Source organism: Phyllopteryx taeniolatus, chromosome 16, assembly GCF_024500385.1.
Source record: "Phyllopteryx taeniolatus isolate TA_2022b chromosome 16, UOR_Ptae_1.2, whole genome shotgun sequence".
Classification (NCBI taxonomy): Eukaryota; Metazoa; Chordata; class Actinopteri; order Syngnathiformes; family Syngnathidae; genus Phyllopteryx; species Phyllopteryx taeniolatus.
This window is the reverse complement of record NC_084517.1, coordinates 21,533,299-21,552,598: the sequence shown is the minus strand read 5'-3', so window position 1 is coordinate 21,552,598 and position 19,300 is coordinate 21,533,299. Positions and strand designations below refer to the sequence as shown.

General features: G+C 47.3%; 1 protein-coding gene across 3 annotated transcripts in view; it reads right to left on the bottom strand.

The window, feature by feature from the left end:
• The window catches only part of LOC133465688 (mitochondrial import inner membrane translocase subunit TIM16-like), a 92,977-nt gene that overhangs the window by 6,327 nt on the left and 67,350 nt on the right, over positions 1-19,300 (bottom strand). For all 3 annotated transcript variants that reach the window (XM_061748721.1, XM_061748724.1, XM_061748722.1), the window contains 15 exons: positions 7,163-7,217; positions 6,999-7,056; positions 5,539-5,684; positions 5,338-5,436; positions 5,148-5,252; positions 4,571-4,727; positions 3,594-3,769; positions 3,410-3,518; positions 2,562-2,648; positions 2,328-2,470; positions 1,610-1,714; positions 1,304-1,389; positions 509-650; positions 346-435; positions 164-280 (listed from right to left, as the gene is read on the bottom strand). In XM_061748721.1, the coding sequence (XP_061604705.1) occupies positions 164-280; positions 346-435; positions 509-650; positions 1,304-1,389; positions 1,610-1,714; positions 2,328-2,470; positions 2,562-2,648; positions 3,410-3,518; positions 3,594-3,769; positions 4,571-4,727; positions 5,148-5,252; positions 5,338-5,436; positions 5,539-5,684; positions 6,999-7,056; positions 7,163-7,217 (1,675 nt within the window). The remainder of the gene's footprint in view (positions 1-163; positions 281-345; positions 436-508; positions 651-1,303; positions 1,390-1,609; positions 1,715-2,327; positions 2,471-2,561; positions 2,649-3,409; positions 3,519-3,593; positions 3,770-4,570; positions 4,728-5,147; positions 5,253-5,337; positions 5,437-5,538; positions 5,685-6,998; positions 7,057-7,162; positions 7,218-19,300) is intronic.

Below are 19,300 nucleotides of genomic sequence, written 5' to 3'. Positions count from 1 at the left end.
TTGTTCTATGGCACCAAGATGCCCCAAGATGGCCCCTTAGCACCTCAGTGCGACCAAAGCTACAATGCGGCCCGTGATGAAAACAAGTTTGAGTGATCCCTGCGTTATAGAAAATGGTTGAAGGGAATGAACGCGAGTCCACCGGGTGTGATGGTTGGCTCACCTTGACTCTTGGCACCTTGAACACCACCGGCTCCACGGTGGTCTTGGTGAGCATCAGGGCCGCCGCTATCTCCACCTCGCGCACGTTGCACTCGCTCTTGGGGAGGAAGGCCAAGCCCTGCGGAGCAGACGAGTTGGAAACACACGAGGCCACGAGAGCATCCTGAAGATTGGAGCGCGTACCTTATGTGGCTCGGGACTGTTAAAACTGCTGCACTCCACAAAGTAGGGCTCCTCAGGGACGATCTCGTAGATGTGCACCCGGGTGTCCCCCTTGAAGACGGACAAAACCCTTTGACTGTTTCAATCGCATTCGTAATACCCGCGCCACAAAGGTCGTCCTTGCCTTTCCGGTGAGGAGAACCACACCGGTGTCCGGGTCGTAGAAAGGGATCAGCGTGGAGGGGGAGACGTCCACAGAGACGCTGGCCACCACGCCGGAGGAGAGGGAGACGGCGGAGTACAAGTAGAGGCCTCGCTCGCTGCGGCTACACGGCAACATGCACATTTAAGTGTTGTATCGATCACAAACTGAAAGGGGATAGATCATTAAGATGGACTTTTTAATTGGTTGCCTGCAAATATTTGGGTCTCGGAAGCGCCTGTCCACCCATGAATTGTGAAATTAAACAACCCATTCAATCTTTTGTCATATGCCAAATAGGTTAAAGGTCGAGTTGGTGGTAAAACAATGAAAACGGAGGGGACCATAAAGCATCAACACCATGCATCGAGAACGTACGCAATCATGAATCGATGTTGCCTAAACAACTGTACTCAGCTGTTATATTGCTCAACACAAACAAACCAACTACCACCAAACCACCACAGACGATACTGTCATTAGTGTCACCTTTTGGCATTTTCACACAATAAAAAAAACAAAAAAAAAACAGCACCAACATTCCACCAGATGGCGCCAAAGTAAGAATTTTATTGCTTGGGCCTGAGCCCAAAAGGAGCACAGATGAGATTTTCAGCAAATAGCAGAGGATAGGTTCTGAAAAGAAAATATCAACAAATATGACAAATATGTGGAGGTTGACTGTAAAGTATTCCAAAAAAGGCCTCCCCTTCCTCGATGACCCCTGCCTCCATCTGCAGTTGACTAAATAAACATTTCCACTGACGAGCGACGTACCTGTCGAATCCAGACACCAGCAGGTACTCGCTGTCACAAACCCACACCACACGAGCGCCTCGGTGCCCATCGGGGCCTGGACCCTCCTAAAACGGTTTCCACGTATAACAATGAGTTCATGAAACTAGGATTTAGTTGCTAGTCAATAAAAAGACACCTCATGCTTACCTGCTCCTGGCGACATGTGCACATTTTTGTGATTTAGTTTGTTTATACATGTACGGGAGTTAAGAATGTTATTTTCGTGTTTTTAATTCAAGTTACATCGACTCACATGAGACTAAAAAAAGAAAGCCTCGCACAAACCTGCACAGGCGCGGCGGACTTGCGCGGGTCGTACACACGGATTTTGCCATCTTTGCAAACCGTTGCCAGCAGCTTGCCATCCGGGCTCCAAGCCATGGCGAAAACCTGGGCGGCAACCACACAAGAGCGCGCGCGTCAAAAAGTAACTCGGATTTAGCGCATCCTTTAAAGCGCTGGTGTCAAACTCAAGGCCCAGGGGCCTTATCTGGCCTGCCACATCAGTTTATGTGGCCCGCCAAGGCAAATCATTTGCGTGATTTTTGCTCAAATCTGGACCAACATTTCTAATTGTCACATATAATAAATATTGCAAGCATTTTTTGTGACCAACCTCTTTTTTTTTATTTTTTTTACAGTAACTCGAACAACAGTTGAACGAGCTATTATCCTTCCCTTCCAATTTCAAAAGTGGTTATCCGTCAATTTGTTGCGTCCATGTAATAACATGTGGAGGCGATTCAACATTTATGCGGTTTCACAATCATCACGGACGGAACGACAACGTGGCCCACGACAAAAAATGAGTTTGACACCAAAGGATTTCTACAATGAAGGAATGAAGCCCAACCACACCCGAACAAAGCAGAATGATATATTCTGTATGTCTCAACAACGGCATGCCGGGCTTCGCATTCATTGTAAGTGGCCGCCAAACATACATAATGACCACGAGCAAGTCAAGGTACCACCATATATCAAATATTAAACGCGGGCCCACCTGATCCTGGTGTCCAGTGAGGAGCTGCACCTGCTCTCCATCTTCCAGGTTCCACAATCGGACAGTGAGGTCATAAGACGACGACGCCAGCAGATCGCTGGCCAAAGGGTGGAATGTGATGGAGTAAATTTTCTCGGTGTGGCCTACGAGGAGTCACAATAATGCTGACGTTGCGGATTTTTCTGCACATTCGGTCCTCTTATTGTTGAACTGTATTGGTCAAGATGTTCCCACCTTGCAGGATGAGCTCAGGCTCCGTCAGCGTCTCCTTGAGGCCGTCCTCGGGCACCCGCCACACTCGGATCTTTGCGTCCTCACCAGCTGGACACGAATGACATACACGTTACGACGCCACACTCCACATCAGCTCGAGCGGGGCGCACACGTACGGATCATCGGGCCGAATTTGAGCACGAATCCTCCATCCGATCGCAGTCAGGAAAGGCCCAAATGTCAGACGTGGGAGTTTAGCCTGGGTTGTTAGGGGAAGTTGCGGCGAGTCTGCCTCGCGTGTGCATGTACATGAGCACTTCCGGTGCATTTAAAAAAAAAAAATGTAAATAAATAAAATGATCTGTAAGCCATTTATTTTTAAGGGTAATGTGAAATAAAACGCTAATATGATATGAAACTGTTTAGAGATCACAGTTTGTGACACATTTATGGTTTAAACTGTCAATGTAGGATATTATAAACATGGGGGGGGTGGCATCATTTATGGTTGGCGCAATTTAATGTAGTTACCAGAGAAGTGAACCGTTAGACTTCCAGCACGACTCGTTTTCTTTTACACTCTGAATTCCCTGTGTCTCCATGCTGCCTCCCACAGGTCAGTCTTGGTACTACAACAGACGTGATCGTCTGTGGAGTTTTGCTTGCTTATGTGTGTGTGCTGTGCTGTTTTGGTGCCAAGCAACTTTGTTCAAGTGAGGGGAGGAGCTTCCGTTAGTCATAGGAAAAAGCGGCACCTTGTGGCATCTATAGGCAATTACAAACCTTTTTTGGGTGGGTGGCAATTGCTGGCGGACATACGGTCTCTATCCCCCCGCTTAAAACACTCGTATGTGTGTGCCGTCACTCACCCACAGCGAGTCGACATGTGTCAAAGGGGTCCCAACGAAGGTCCGCCACACTGACAGAGTTCTGGAGGGTGGGCAGAGCCGCGTCCGGCAGCTTTCCGGGCCGGGAGCGCTGGCGGAAGAGCGACAACTCATTCCCTCCAAATTCACATTTTTCACCCTCTTTATATCGTCCCCGCCGGCAGACCTGAAAGACGGCAATCTGGCCGCCGGATATGGCGAGGGGCACGGCGGCGTGCCGGCGATTGACGCAGAAGCCGTCGCACTCGCCCGGCGTGGTCAGGTTGAGGTCGCGCACGTTGGTGATGTGCGTGTCGCGGTGCAGCACCACGCCCTGGATGTGCCGGAACTTGGAGCTCGGTCCTGGAGGATCACGCGTCATTCCGAAGTCACCAGAGGAAACCCTGCGTTTGCTCAATTAGTCGCCGTCGCGCCATCCGCATGACACAAACGAACACATCCCACAAATAATACGCCACCTTTTGCCCCATCGGGGACAAAATTAACAGGTCACGATGGCGATTAAACGCGATTAAAGTATTGCTTTGGTGACATCTTATGGCATCCTGGTGGCAAAGAAATATGTTGAAGTGAAATGAGGAGTTTCATCGAGACAAATGTAATGCTTTGCTGCCATCTTGGGGCGCCTATAGGCAATTAAAGGGGGTGTCAATTACTTGCTCGTCCCCATAGTTCTGTTGTTTTTCAAACTTTAACACCTAAAAAAAAGTAACACCTTCATGACTAAAATTAAATTACAGAAGCGGAGTAGTCCAAACTATTGATCAAAAAGTAGACAGAGGTTTTGTATTTTTGTAAGCCCCTGTAAAGTTTGCAGTTAGAACATTAAAACGGCGCTTAACTATGGGAAAATAAACTGTACCGAAATAATGTTTGAACTCATTTGTGTTGCACATAAAAATGTAAATAAAATTTCTACCTGAATACATGTTTAAAAACAAACAATTCTAAAAGATGAAACAAATGTGCCTAAAAGTGGAATACAGCTGAACTGTAAAAAAAAAAAGTTTATGCACAGTTTGAACTTTTCATTCAATGAATGTGTCTCTCATACCGCTAGAGGGCGCTGTTACCAAACCCTACTATCAAGTGTGCGCGCGCGTGTGTGTGTGTGTGTGTCTGTGTGCGAGCGCGTGTTCACACCGAGGAAGTTCTGGAAGGCCTTGGCCGCCTGGCCGGGGCTTGGCGAGGGGAGGAAGCCCGAGGAGAGGCCCGAGGTGGAGGAGGGTGAGCGGGACGCGACGGCGCTGCTGGTGGGCGTGCTCAGAGGACTGCTGGAGGTGGAACAACGGGGCGCCTCCTGTTGCAAATAGCGAATAGCTTAGCACATTTCTGCTGGCCACAAAACAGTGGCGGCTCGCGCATTTGGAACGAAGTCACGAAATTCTAGAAAGCGTCAATACTTGACACAAAATGCTATGTAACAGCACGCAACTGTGCCGTGTACACAGCTGGAGCAGTTCACAATCAATATTAAGCTAATCTGACAAAATGTCAGCAACTTACATATGACACACAATCCTTGCCGGAGATATGAGAGAGACGTGTTTTGCTATTCAAAGTTGGCTGTAACAAATTTTCCTCTGTCCAACCAATCAGAGGACGGAAAAATAATGATGTCATCGAGGACCTGGTCAAAGGAAACAGCCCCGCTGCTAACGCAACACACAGGCAGAAATCTGATAGGACAAAAAAAATAAATAAAATAATACATTCCCACCTTGCTGTCCCCGCTGGTATGATCCTTCCTTGCCGGCGTCTGATTGGCTGCCGGAGCCTCTGCGGCTTTGGGCCTCTTGTCCGGATGGAGGCTGACTTTCTGCACCTGAGCACAAACCGCAGCGATAGTTGGAGGACTCAGCTATTGATATCTATCTCTCAATCTCTCCGTCTATCGAAATGTCCATGACCTGTTTGTTCGCCCCCTGCCACCACTCATCAGCAGACACGGCCGGACTGACGCCCTCCGTGTCCGGGTAAAGGTCCGCGTGGAAGTCGTGGCCGGAATTCTGATGGAAAATACACACACGCACGCACCTCGGGATGTATAAACGACGTCAGTCTTTCCAGCGCGCGTCACATGCCGTCAGCGTGTATAAAAAGAAGAAAACCTTGCGAGGGACTTGATAGCTGATGGGCACGATGCAGTTGTCCGTCAGCTGGAGCACGCGCATCACTTCGCAAGACATCACGTCCAGCGCCCGCTTGGGTACCGTGGCGACGCCGCGCGTTGACATGTCAGTCAGACAGTGGCTCACTGGGGGCGGATGAATACATGCACAATTACAACCCCAATTCCAATGAAGTTGGGACGTTGTGTTAAACATGGGACAGGGTCATGTCTACCACTGTGTTACATCACCTTTTCTTTCAACAACATTCAATAAACGTTTGGGAAATGAGGACACTAATTGTTGAAGCTTTGGAGGTGGAATTCTTTCCCATTCTCGCTTGATGTATAGCTCCAGCCGTTCAACAGTCCGGGGTCTCCGTTGTCGTATTTGACACTTCACACTGTGCCACACATTTTCAATGGGAGACAAGTCTGGGCTGCAGCCTGGCCAGTCTAGTACCCGCACTCTTTTTACTACGAAGCCACGCTGTTGTAACACGTGCAGAATGTGGTTTGGCATTGTATTGCTGAAATAAGCAGGGGCGTCCGTGAAAAAGACGTTGCTTGGATGGCAGCGTATGTTTCTCCAAAACCTGTATGTACCTTTCAGCAGGAATGGTGCCTTCACAGATGTGTAAGTGACCCATGCCATTGGCACTAACACAGCTCTATACCATCACAGATGCTGGCTTTGGAACTTTGCGTCCATAACAGATCGGATGGTTCTTTTCCTCTTTGGCCCTTAGGACATGACATCCACAATTTCCACAAACAATTTGAAATGTGGACTCGTCGGACCACAGAACACTTTTCCACTTTGCATCGGTCCATCTTAGATGAGCTCGGGCCCAGAGAAGCCGGCGGCGTTTCTGGGTGTTGTTGATGAATGGCTTTTGCTTTGCATAGTAGAGTTTCAAGTTGCACTTACGGCTGTAGCGCCGAACTGTATTTAGTGACATTGGTTTTCTGAAGTGTTCCTGAGGCCACGCGGTGATATCCTTTACACATTGATGTCGGTTTTTGATGCAGTGCCGCCCGAGGGATCCAAGGTTGCGGGCATTCAATGTCGGTTTTCGGCCTTGCCGCTTACATGCAGTGATTTCTCCAGATTCTCTGAACCTTTTGATGATATTATGGACCGTGGATGATGAAATCCCCAAATTCCTTGCAATTGTACATTGAGGAAGATTGTCCTTAAACTGTTGTACTATTTTCTCACGCACTTGTTCACAAAGAGGTGAACCTCGCCCCATCTGTGCTTGTGAATGACTGAGCAATTCAGGGAAGCTCCTGAAGACACTATCATACATCCAGTAGGAGATTTTGGATAACGATGACACCGTCATATAGTAGACATGCATTCACATAACACGTACTACATAACACATTTCAAAATTGAAAAAACTAAGTAAGTGAAAGCCTCTAACGGCATCGTCTGCAGGTGTGTAAATAACTCACCTTGAGAGAGGAAGGGCTCAGAGGTGGACACTTCCAAGCAGTCCGCCACCGTGTCGCCCTGCGCAAAAATAACATCTCAAAGTATAAATCAAATAAGTACCTTTATATCGGACCAAAAAGGGGTTTGCTACGTAATGATCTGAAAGCGAGCAAATGATTGTTACCACGCCAGCGAGCACCAGCAGACCAGTATCAGCATCAAGAAGAGGAATCAGCGTCCTGCAAGCAAAGCAAAGCAAAGCAAACATTTCTACAGCGCCTTTCATACACAAGGCAACTCAATGTGCTTTACATGATTAAAAGCATTTCAAAACAAAGGAAAAAGCATTATTATCTTTGCAATCTCATTAGATTGTAAATGTTCAATGTTGTCGTCAATGGCACGTAATCTATAAAACGTTGCACAACTACACCACTAGATGGCACAAGACATCAATGAAAACAAAATGGTCTTGCATTCCTGTTGCTCAAGGACCAGCTCAGTTTTTTTTGGTGATGAAGTGCTGCCTCCACAAAGGAAAACACAATGGAAACATTATGAGATGCCTTTGCTTATTGTGGGCGGATATTGTTCAATTAGCCAGCGGCGCCTTTGTAATCAAAAGTTTCTGTACCCAAAACCGAGTGATGATTTTCAGTCAGACAGAATGAATTGATTCTTTATTCTTTGTGTGTTTTGACAGAAGAACATCGGAGACCGCAATATAGCGGGGGATTACTGTATTAAAAGGAAATAAAGTGCTGTACGTGAATTAAGCTCAGTCAGCAAGCACCATTCATTTGCAGCCTGGACGCCGAAGGGTAAAAATCTGCTCTTGAGGGAATTTCAGAGTCTTCAGGAGTCCTCAAAAACACAACGAGATTTGTTACTAGTTGGTGTTGTGTGAACATTTTGACCTAAGAATGTCGCCGGCCTGGGAAAGAACCAAACTTGCCCAATGCGTGAGGGAGCCAACGCGACAAACAGGAAGGAAACCAACAAGGACTTAGTGGAATTCTTTCAGCTGGAAAATCTCCTTCATCCTCTTATTACGCTCCACTTTTCATACAGAAGCCATTTTGTGCAAAAATGCATCCTCCAAAATGATTGATCTGCAACTAGAAGCGATTGACATGCGCCAGGGAGGAGTCGGCAGCTTTCCTGACTTGCGGCAGCCATGCTCGGTGAGGGCAAACGCGCGTTCCCACGTCCGAGACGGTAAACACCTCCGCTCCCACAGCGCTCTCGCTTCCGTCTGCGCTACCTTTCCCCCGCCGCTCTCAGCGTGCCTCCAAACCAATTAAGTGCCCTCAATTCCCTTCCCTTTTTCTTCCCGCTCTTATCTGCCATTTTCTCACGGTAAATGCCCAACACGCTTTAAGGGCAGTGCTTTATCACTGATAGCGGCCGCTGTTTACAAGCGTTTTTCACGCTTCACCTCACCAAAGGCCCATTTTCCCACACGCGTGTACAACCACAGAAATGCACGCATTTACGTTTGTCGGCGGCCAAGTTGTAACGCGGCGTGACGACGCATGCGCGCGGGCACTAACGACAGGCACAAGGGAGTCGATTGTGGAATCACTTTGCTCAGTATAAATATGAATCAAGGAATAATTGCATGTGTGTCGTCCAAGCAAATCCAGCATAATGCTCACTAATCCGAGCAAAACTGTATGACCGCACACACACTTTTAACACACGCAAGCACACACACAGGTGATCGTTTCCTGATTGCGGGTTCCTAAGGCCCGCCGCACACCGAGCCAGACGGCCCAACGCGACTCAAGTGGACCTTTGCGAAAAGAAATCGCGCTTGGCGACTCACATCCGCACGCCGAGCGATTGAGCACCGCTGACACGTTGCGTTGGAAAAACTGCAACCCTCAAGTAGAACATACTGCACTGTATTATTATTATTATTATTATTTTTTTTTTTATAGAACCACAAAAACATGGTGTGTTTGTCAAGGAAGAATCTGACTGCCACAAAGAGAAGAAACAAGTGAGAATAAATGAGAGCGTGTGGACATTTTGAGAGGCTGTTGCCAATGATCGATCGCCCCATTCGCCGACTGCACCCCTGCGTTCGGACGACGTTAAAGTGTGGCACCAAATGTTCCCCGCGCACTATTAAAGATCATCCGATGCGATCTGGAAAGGGAAATAAACGCCGCGCCCTAAATAGATGCCCCGGCCACTATTTCCAGAAACGCTGTAATTAAAATGTGCCCATCCTACCAACAAAGCCAACTGACATCTCTTCAAAACTGGAATCTATTAAGACGGCGCGCTAAATAAAATCATCTGGAGCCACATTAAGATGTGGCCACATGAGAACACGCTGTGGTCACACACAGTTCATACGTGCACATGAAAAGCCCATCTGGGACTCATGAAAGCGTCAGACGCCCCAAAAAGTCCTGCGTTACATCGGCTACAAAAAGGTGAAGCAAACGTAAGAAGTCGGAGAGAGTTATGACTTGAGGTGACCGATCAGTATCACAAGACAGGCAGGCGGAGACTACGGTCTAGGGGGAGGAAGAACAGCCTTTGTTGTCCTGAATGTGGGTGGACCGCAACGAAGCTTTGATGCAGTTGTCTGCAGAAGACCATAGTGGAAGATTTATAGTCAAAGAAAGCTGTTCCTGTGACAAATGCTTTTATTAAGTTCCTCAAAGCAACTATTCCCAACCACCGGGGCGCGGACCGGTACCAGTCTGTGGGCCATTTGGAAGCGGGAGACAGAACGGGGGGTCTGCTCAGCTGGGATTTTTTACCAACGCCCACACTCGCCCCGTTAACTCCAAAGGCAGCCGACCTGCAACACGCTTGGCACAATGACGCTTCCATTATGAAGGAAAGTTCACTCCAGGAGAAAGCATTTTGTCGTGCATATCCAATCAGGGACCGGTTGCGAAAATCCAAGAATTTTCAACGCTGGAAATGTTCACTTGCTGTAACAGGAAATGATATGAAATATTAAAAGGAATGTATGAGGATCAATGGGAAGGAACTTCACAGAAACTGAGTGGAAATTGGCGACCTAAGAGCCTTCCCTCTTTTCTATTGAATTCTGTAGAAATAAATTGGAAAAAACAAAAAAAAAGTCCACAAATTCAGACAGAAAATCTTCTGTCCGGTCTTAACGGCTGTCTTGTTTTTGTCACGTTCTGCCCTGCAGTGGCATTATTGGCGCCGGGATGGCGCTTTGTGTCCCCCGCTGTCTCCAATCAGCCTCATCACCGCCGGCGCACGTAAGCCCGCCTGTTCCCGGAAATCCTCGCCCAAGTATTGCAGCCTCTCCTAGCGGTACCGCGGCCCACCTTATGTCAAGTAAGCTACACTGTTCCTCGCTCCCCTTGTTAACTCTTGCGCCTCCTCGTTCTCAGTGCTCTCCTGTTCTGCCCACTGCCTGCCAACACATCCCGGACCACCTCCATTACCGTTCCTCAATAAACTGTTCATCATTTCACATCGGCCTCCGCCTGCTCTCGGGTCCAGCTGCTCCCCACACGTGACAGATTTGTGGAGTTCAGTGGAAACTTGAATTGAATTGCATTACTATTATGATTAACATGCACCTGCAAGGCCAAAGCCGAGGGCAAAAATAACAAGCCGAGTCGAGTCGAGAAATAAGCCACCGCGCTCGCCAGATGGCCCTTTCAACGTCGATGTTTTGAAGCCGTTTAGGCACGCTGCGGTTGCTGAGCGCTTCTTTCAGTTGCACGCCGGCCCCTGAGAAAGCGCCGTGTTTGCAGCTTTCTGGAGATGTGTTCAATATGTGCGTGTGTGTGCGAGACCATGTGGAGGGCATAGCTGTGGTTGCATAGAACTTTATCTCCATAAGCACATCACAAGCACTGATAATTGCAGCTGCAAGCCTCGACTGACTAAAGGTTTTGCGCCGGTTCGGCGAAGAAACTGATTTTCTTCTTGTCGCTTTGCGTGCAGACTGGAAAATATGCTTCTCGTGGCCTTCGGGGAAGAAAAAACAAAAGACTAGGAAGGTTCAAAGGAGAAGGCAACTTCCAGCCAACAAAATATGAAGCCGATAAATCCGACAGTGGTTCAGGTCAACGGCTGGAACCTTTATGAGGTTGGGCTTGGCGGAGGTCCCAGTTCTTTTGAGTTCTTTAGTCGTGATATCATTTACTGCGACGGAGCTTAACCTGATCCAGTGTTATTGCACTCGTTTGAGGGTATTGGACACAGCTAATGGTTTTAAGTACACCTTCTCTGCAGTTACCTGGGTCCTCGCGGTGCTCCCGACAAAAGAAGGAGTGGCGTGGAATAATCCACTAATTAAATTTGATGACATGGAATTCATAGGGTGGGGGAGGACCAATAAGCTCCTCTCCAGGAGTCCAAGTGGGCGTGAATCAATCTGGAAGAAAGTCAACGCTACAGGAAGTATTCCAGTCAGAAACGCTGATGGTGGCGCATAATTGAGCTCACCGATTGGAAACTTGGAAAAGAAGGAAATGTTTTATGTACCGCATTTCCATTTTTAGCCGCCACACGCTGTATTGTTTAACAGTAAGGTACCACTGTAAAACTAACTGTCATAACATCATAACCTACTGTGCTACCTACCTACCCCAAGTGCATATCTAGCTAGCTAGATCTAATTACGTAGTTGCCAATCGAGCCTAATCTCCCTGCCTTCCCGCTTAATTACCATGCTACTTTGCCCACTCTACCACCGACTTGGCCAGCTACCGAGCTGCTGTTTCTATTTCCATCGATTATACAAGACAGCGTGTGTTAATTCTACAAACGTGTGTCACAAAAAGGATTGTTCGCATCTTTAGCTCTGAGACAAGAAGGGCGAATAGAAGGGCGGTACATCGGACAGGGCTTTACATTCTTAAGCTTTGAGTTCCAGGATGCTCAGCAGGTGTTGGTTTGATTGCTTCAGCACAACATACTTTCTCGTCTCTGCTCGGTGTGTGCGTGTAGCTCGCCGTGTTTAATAGGAGCACGGGGCCTGGCTGGCTATTTATTACGTCCAGAAGCAATTTCATTTGAAGGGAATTAGGCTTGACGGCTGCGTTCCTGAGAGGGGAAGCAAAACGAGCGTTGTCGGCTTAGACCGACTGCCGAGACTGACTGGAGTGTCACATTGTTGTCTTTGGCCTGACATTAACAGCTGTTAAGTGGTGTGTGTGGTTTTTTTTTTTTTTTTTTTTAATATAACAATTAGCAACTTAAATGGGACATATGGAAATTTGACTTTTAAATGGCTTGTATACAAACAATCGGCAAATACATTGTGCATTTCAAACAACCACACAACTTGGCCTTTAAGTCCGCTAGCTTAATGCTAATGCATAATGTGAAACGCCATAGACGGGTGAACGAAACTGGCATCGACGTTACGGTGATTCAAACCCGTTCGCAACGGATATCTGAACACAAAGCGTGCGGCATCACAGTTAGACAGACAATTTAACAATACAGGTATATGTTCCTTATCCTCTGTGACAAACGACTAATTTTACTGCGGCTCACTTTTTTATTTTGTATTTGTTTTTGACAGTGAAATTAATCTTGGTTTGTCTGCATGACTGCATGACACTGCTACCAAGTCATTGTACATGCCAGAAGGAGCCGCAATGAATTTCTCATGATGTGCAAACTGCTTCATTCTTAACATACTATTTAATTACGTCATTGCTATGTTTCTATAACGTACAGTATTATAGAGTGCTATTTTCCTTATTTAAAAAAAAAAAAGAAATATTTTTTTGGGTTGTTTTTTTTGGGGGGGGGGAGGAAGGCTGGAAAGCGTTAATGGCACTTTCATTCATTTCAAAAAGGAAAGATGATTTAAATACTCGAGGTCTGCTGCTGGTCGTCATAGTAACAAAAAACCAGACAGGCTAGCTAAGTTGTGTGCATGAAAATGGGCTCATCTCAGCAAGATAAGAAATAGCGTCTACAAAGTAGCGTAGAATTCTTGATCCTCGGCGCTATTTTAACGAAAGCGTGCCTCGGACATCGCGCCCCGTCTGTACAAACCCTCCGTAAATATTCTTTCAACTGGCCCAGACGAGACAGCTTGTAAAGCAGATGGACCTTTGACACCAGCTTTTCTCTGGAGACCGGAAAGCGAAACAGCGCGCGCACACACGCACGCACCACCCTTGCTATCTCTTCTCCCTCTAGCCTCACTCTTCCCCGACCACTTCTCTCATTCCTGCACATATATTCTGTCGCAGTTCGGCTAATCTTCATTCCTCTGCTTTCTGGTGCGTGCCTCCATCTTTCTAACTGTTCCTCCACCTGCTCCCTGCTTTCACTGCAGATCGCAATGTCATCTGCAAACATCACGGTCCACGGGGATTCCAGTCTAACCTCATCTGTCGTCACCACTGCAAACAGGAAGGGGCTCAGGCCTGACCCCTGATGCAGTCCCACCTCCTCTCAGTGTCCCACTTCTTCTTAGCTAACCTTTTTCCTTGTACTGTGAGGTTCCACCACCAAGTCTCCTTCTCTCCTTTCCTGCCAGAAGATACACCAAGTACTCTCCTGCCTGCCTCTCTGATCACCTCGGCTGCAGCGGTCCAGTCTTCTGGAAGCACCTCCCGTCCACCGAGAGCTTGTCTCACCTCTTCCCGAAAAGCTGCACAACACTCGTCCTGTTTCAGCTTCCACCACATGGTTCTCTGCTCTGCCTTTGTCTTCCTAATCTTCCTCTCCACCACCAGAGTCATCTTACACACCAGCACCCTATGCTGTCTAGCCACACTCTCCCCTCCCACTACCTCACAGTCGGTAACCTCCTTCAGATGACATCGTCTGCACAAGATGTAATCCACCTGCGTGTTTCTACCTGCACTCTTGTAGGTCACCCTATGTTCCTGCCTCTTCTGGAAAAAAAGTCTTCACTACGGCCAATTGCATCCTTTTCGCAAAGTCTACCACCATCTGTCCCTCCGAGTTCCTTTCCTGGATGCCGTACTTAGCCATCACTTCTTCATCACCCCTATTACCTTCACCAACATGTCCATTACAATCTGCACCAATCACGACTCTCTCTCTGTCTGGGATGCTCAGAACTACTTCGTCTAGCTCCTTCCAAAATTTCTCTTTCACCCCTCGCTCACATCTTACCTGTGGGGCATAGCGGCTAATCACACGACACATAACACCCTCAATTTCAAGTTTCAGCCTCATCACTCGATCGGATACTCTTTCATTCTAAGCCAACTCTTCTTTTAAAATAAACCCGACTACCTTTCTCTTCCCATCTACATCAACCTTTCTCCTAATCATCATGTCAACCAACTCCCGAGATTTTCCCGTCATAGTCCCAACATTCAAAGTCCCCACATTCAGTTCTGGGCTCTGTGCTTTCCTCTTATCTTTCTGCCAAAGAACCCACTTTCCACCTCTTCTTCTTCTTCTTCTTCTTCTTCGACCCACAGTTGCTGAATTTCCACCGGCGCCCCGCAGGTCGACGGCGCCGGTGGCGGACGTCGTTAACCCGGGCCACGACCGATCCGGTATGGAATTCTTTGGATGAACGCTCATATTTGTTTGGCAAACTTTGAAGCCGGATGCCCTTCCCGACGCAACCCTCTGCATTTATCCGAGCTTGGGAGCGGCCTACAGTTTGCACTGGCTTGTGCCCCCCCATAGGGCTGCATTTGCCTCCCCCCCCCCCATAGGACTGCATTCCACAGCAGTGAATTAAGATTTCAAGCCTTACCTCCGCCACGGTCCGCGTGTACAGTACAGCATTCCAGACTTAAAGACGTGAACATACGCTTCGTGTCCAAGGATTTGTTACAGCCGACCAGTGAGAGGAGATGATGTCATCCGTCATGGACTACAATGTGTTTTAGGTGTGGAAAACTGCAGCCGCCGAGCATACAAACACACACACACACACACGCACACGCAACTCACCAGTGACAGGCATGATGAGCGACTTGGCCGATCTTGATGCGCGCTCGGATAACACAAGTCACCACACGTGCCACAAATCTTTCCTTCAAATTATCGCAGAGGCCCATCCTCTTCCCGCACAAGCACACACACATAATTATGTGTTCTCATGATAATTGAGAGTGAAGTTGGACTTATATGCGGCATATAATGCGCAATATCATGTCCTTAAGTGGAGTTATTGTCCTAAACATGGAGCTGAGAAAGAATCCCTTGCGGCGTCACCCATCAGTCGAAGATACTTGCTTCCGATTGGGGCTCGTTTGGGCAAAATTCCCAAGTAGGAGTTAAAAGTACAAGCCGTGGAATGAGCCCGAAATGGCTGCTTCAAACCAAAATGGTCGACTTCCTGTTCAATTTCGGGCATGGGTCCTTGAGACTTTTTTGTGCGTCTGGTTGATAGACGTGTCCGCCAGTAAAACCGCCGTCTGGGGCTGTTTTGTCTTTTTTTTTCCCCTCAAATTTTTCACAGTTAAAAACTTTGACATCATAACTTCGGTGTTAGGGAACATCGGTTTTGGGATGGATTGCGTTCAGGACCTCTAAAATACATTTTCACAAGGATATGCACGCTTACAAAACGATTCCAGTCGTGTTGAGGCCCCCCCCCCAAAAAGTCAATTCCTTTATTGGAAAACAGTGATTCCAAGATGGCCTTCCTGCTGTTTATGCCCTAAAGAAGATGTCGCGGCATTCACCGAGGCGCCTTTTTGCCGGTTCACATTTGCACGACGACTGATTGTTTTGACTCGCGTTTATCAGCGTGGCCGCACAGACGCGCGTTTTATCTCTCAATCTGTCTGCAAAGCCGAGGGTCTCCCCGCACAGCAACAAGTCACCGACTCATCTCCACATGCCACTTTTTTTTTTTTTCCCCATACTGTCTTATCTCTGCCTCCGAGCAATAAACTTCCACTCTTGCGGGATAAGGATCTTCCAAAAGCCCCAGACACGCAAAAAGGATGTTCTCAAAGCCTTAGCTGCGATGACACGCGAGATCTAGTTATTCAAATCAAGCGCATAAGTCACAATCAGTTCCAAAGGATCGCAGAGAAATGATTCCGCTTCTCTGCCCTACTTGGCCTCACCTATCCCCAGTTTTGTTTTGTTTTTTTCCCCCCTATCCAGCACAGCTTCACTAAATCACTCATTTTAACGACCCAAATGGGGATAGCAACGGTGAGAAGCACTAAAAACCCTCTCAGGACACAGCAGATTTACTGAAAAAAAAAAGGGAAGACAGAGAGAGACATATAAATGAGATTACTATCGTGTCGTAAATCACGCCGCGTCTGCGTGTGCGTGTGTGTGACTTCATGCTTTGAACTCTTCGCCGCTACGTGGGAGAGTTGGAGGACGGAAAGAGAAAGTGGTTGTTAGCGGCGACCGTGGCTTTGAGTTGAAAAGAACTTGATGAGAGGCGAGCGGGACGACGGAATGGACTCGAGCGCGGCGCTCTTCCATTCTGGCCGCGGTCGAGCAAACGCGCCATTGACTTCTTCTTTTTCCACTGTCTTGTCTGCTATATCTTGATCAGCGGCAATAGAAAATATTGTTTGTTTTGATATAAACATGACGTCGCGCACAGTAGGAAATAGGGGAGAACGGAGCACACTTTGAAACTGGAATGACACGGCTCGTTGGAGCCAAAACAAACGACTCGCTTTTCGGAAAAACAAAACAAAAACTAACTTCACACATGGACACGAAAGAGTTAACCGCTGAGCCCGTTTGAACTCTTGTTGCCGACCAAAACAGCAGAAAATAAAGGATACTTTTAAGTAACTGTAACTGAATAACCCACTGTAACTAAGTAACTAAAGCAACGTAACCTCCCAAAATGTCAGGGAAAGCCTACTGGAACTTTACTTAAATGCACGTAACCTTTGCGTTTGCCATATTTGCGCAAATATTTTCAATGTCATATTGAGTGCGTCGACGCAGATTTTGATGATGCCAGGCATGCGCTAATGCGGTCCATCCATAACACGTACGGAGATAGATTCCGCTGCCCCCAAGTAGCCAAGGCGTGCACACCAGAAGGAGCAGCACCATGCCCGTTGAATTGGCGCCAAAAAAAAAAAAATGTTTCATTTCTTGTGACATTGTGTTTCATGATGTCATTACTTTGTGTTTCAGGTGGATTAGTGCAGCGTCTGCCGCATCGGTCCGTTGTGGGGGGAGGAGCTGAGTCGAAAAGGCTAGAATTGATATCGATTCATTTCATAATTGATTTGTTGACGATTCATTGATTCGTCATTGCACCTCTACTTAGCTTTAGGAGCAACTCGTGTTTTCCATGTGGTGGTCTGACAGTGAAAACCGTCGCTACGAAATAGCTGACATTCCAGACTGTCATCATGCGAGGAAGACGGGAGGAGGCGGCGGCGTAGTAGAAGAGGACGTGACGGATGGCGGAACGATGAATCGGGGGATTTGGCTCGACGCCATGCCAATCATTCTTTCCTTCCTTCCTCCTTGTAAAAACACAATCGAATAGAACTTAAAGAAAGAAACTATTTCTCTACGTTTTTATACCATGGACTGAAGTGTTGCATGTGTGCCTTTAAGGGGCGTGGTTTCATGACTCACATCAGGACCACTTCCTCAGATGACGAAGCGAAACATTCGCTTCTTGTGTACATTTTAAAAGAAAAAACAAAACATTACAACGACAGCGGCAACAAAGAATTTGCTTGACCAATGTGCGACGTGCAAGAGTTCACGTCACCCGAATGGTATTCTCTCCTTGGGTTTTTTGGACCATTTCACATCACTGGAAAACACAAACTAAAGCCTGAATAAACTAGAAACCGGGCCAAACTCAAAGTTATTAGCTCAGTATTGGCGACGATTAAAGGCAACCGACCTGAACCACACACACACACACACACGCGCGCACACGCACACGCACGCACGCACGCTCTCCCAACTCGTCCTGCGATAAGCTCGATGATATCGCGTTAAACCCGGGATTGGCACCAAGTGATCGCTAATGGTTGGTCCGGACTTCTCAGAGGAAGTCAAAAAAAAGGTGACTGTTGAGTAACAAACGTTGAGATCTGTTTTGGATTTTGAACTCGGTTGCTAACCAAAAGAGCAGCACCTACAGACGGACGCAAACAGTCTCAGTCTTTCTGTGACTATTTGATGAAAAAATAACGCATAATAATGTGGCCGAGACTGTAACTTCCACTAGCAACCCATGCTAAGCTTCGCTCGTGAATATGCCGTAAAAACGTTTTACTTTACAAACGTCACGTTAACATCTGGTCAAAATGATTCTCTCACTTATCACTGTCGTTCTTCCAGAGAAAAATGTTGCAGACAAGTTTACGAACAAGCGATCGAAGGCTCAAGCAGAAGAACATGGGCGGGAAGAGACGTCTATTTGCACTACCGGCTCGTTCTCACATGAACCGCGACAGCTTCTGCTTTGAGAGCAGATTTATGATCCCCTTCTCGCTTCGTCGTCCATCGCTTCCCCGTCATCAAGCCGTTCGCGGGTTTCGCCGTGTGCTTCTCGTTCCCACACAGAGGGCTTTTCCCTCGCTACCGGGGGCTGCTGAGACGGAAGGATCCGGCCTCCGTCTCACAAAAGCCCACACATGCGGCCGTCGAAACCCATTTAGGCGTGACGGGAAGACGCGTTACAACACACATGAGCGCAAACACCAAAACGCGTATGCAGACAGGCCAACGAAAGGGCACGCTTGACACCTAAAAGGAATAAAAAGCAGGGGTTGAACTGGGCCTCTGTCAGGAAATAATCAACAAGGTTTATTCCCAGGCTTTCCGAAAGCGGGGTACACACATAACAAGTGCGCACAGTGCCATTGACGCCCATGAGCGTTGCATTGATTTTTCATTAATGGCTGCGTTAAATTTGCCATATTGATGGGCGGAATGCAAAACTTTCAATCTGCGGGATTTTCTAATTGGCGGCTTTCAACTTGACAAACTTTTATTCTGCATTTTTTTTTCCCCCCCCCCTCAAAAAAGGCAATTTTTCAGAGAGGACATTTTGTCTTCTGGCCTTTCAACCAGGAATCTAATTTGAATTCTAAAATCGTCATTTCTGCTCCAGCTCAACTTTGACCCTAAGGAGGACAAACAAGTGCCGTAAAAATGGATGGATTGATGTATTTTGTGGATTCTAATTTATAACACAAGGTGGACTCCCAAGACAAAAACGAAACACACACACAAATTTCTTTCCTTTTTGATTGTTTATATTTACGGTGGAGGTTTTTCATACAAATGAGCCCGTGTGTTGAGTTCCAATGTTAATGTTCTCCATTCAAATGAAGTGAAGGGCCCCTAATCCATTGCGGCTCCCCTCAAAAAGCGCCACCGTTTCAAAAGA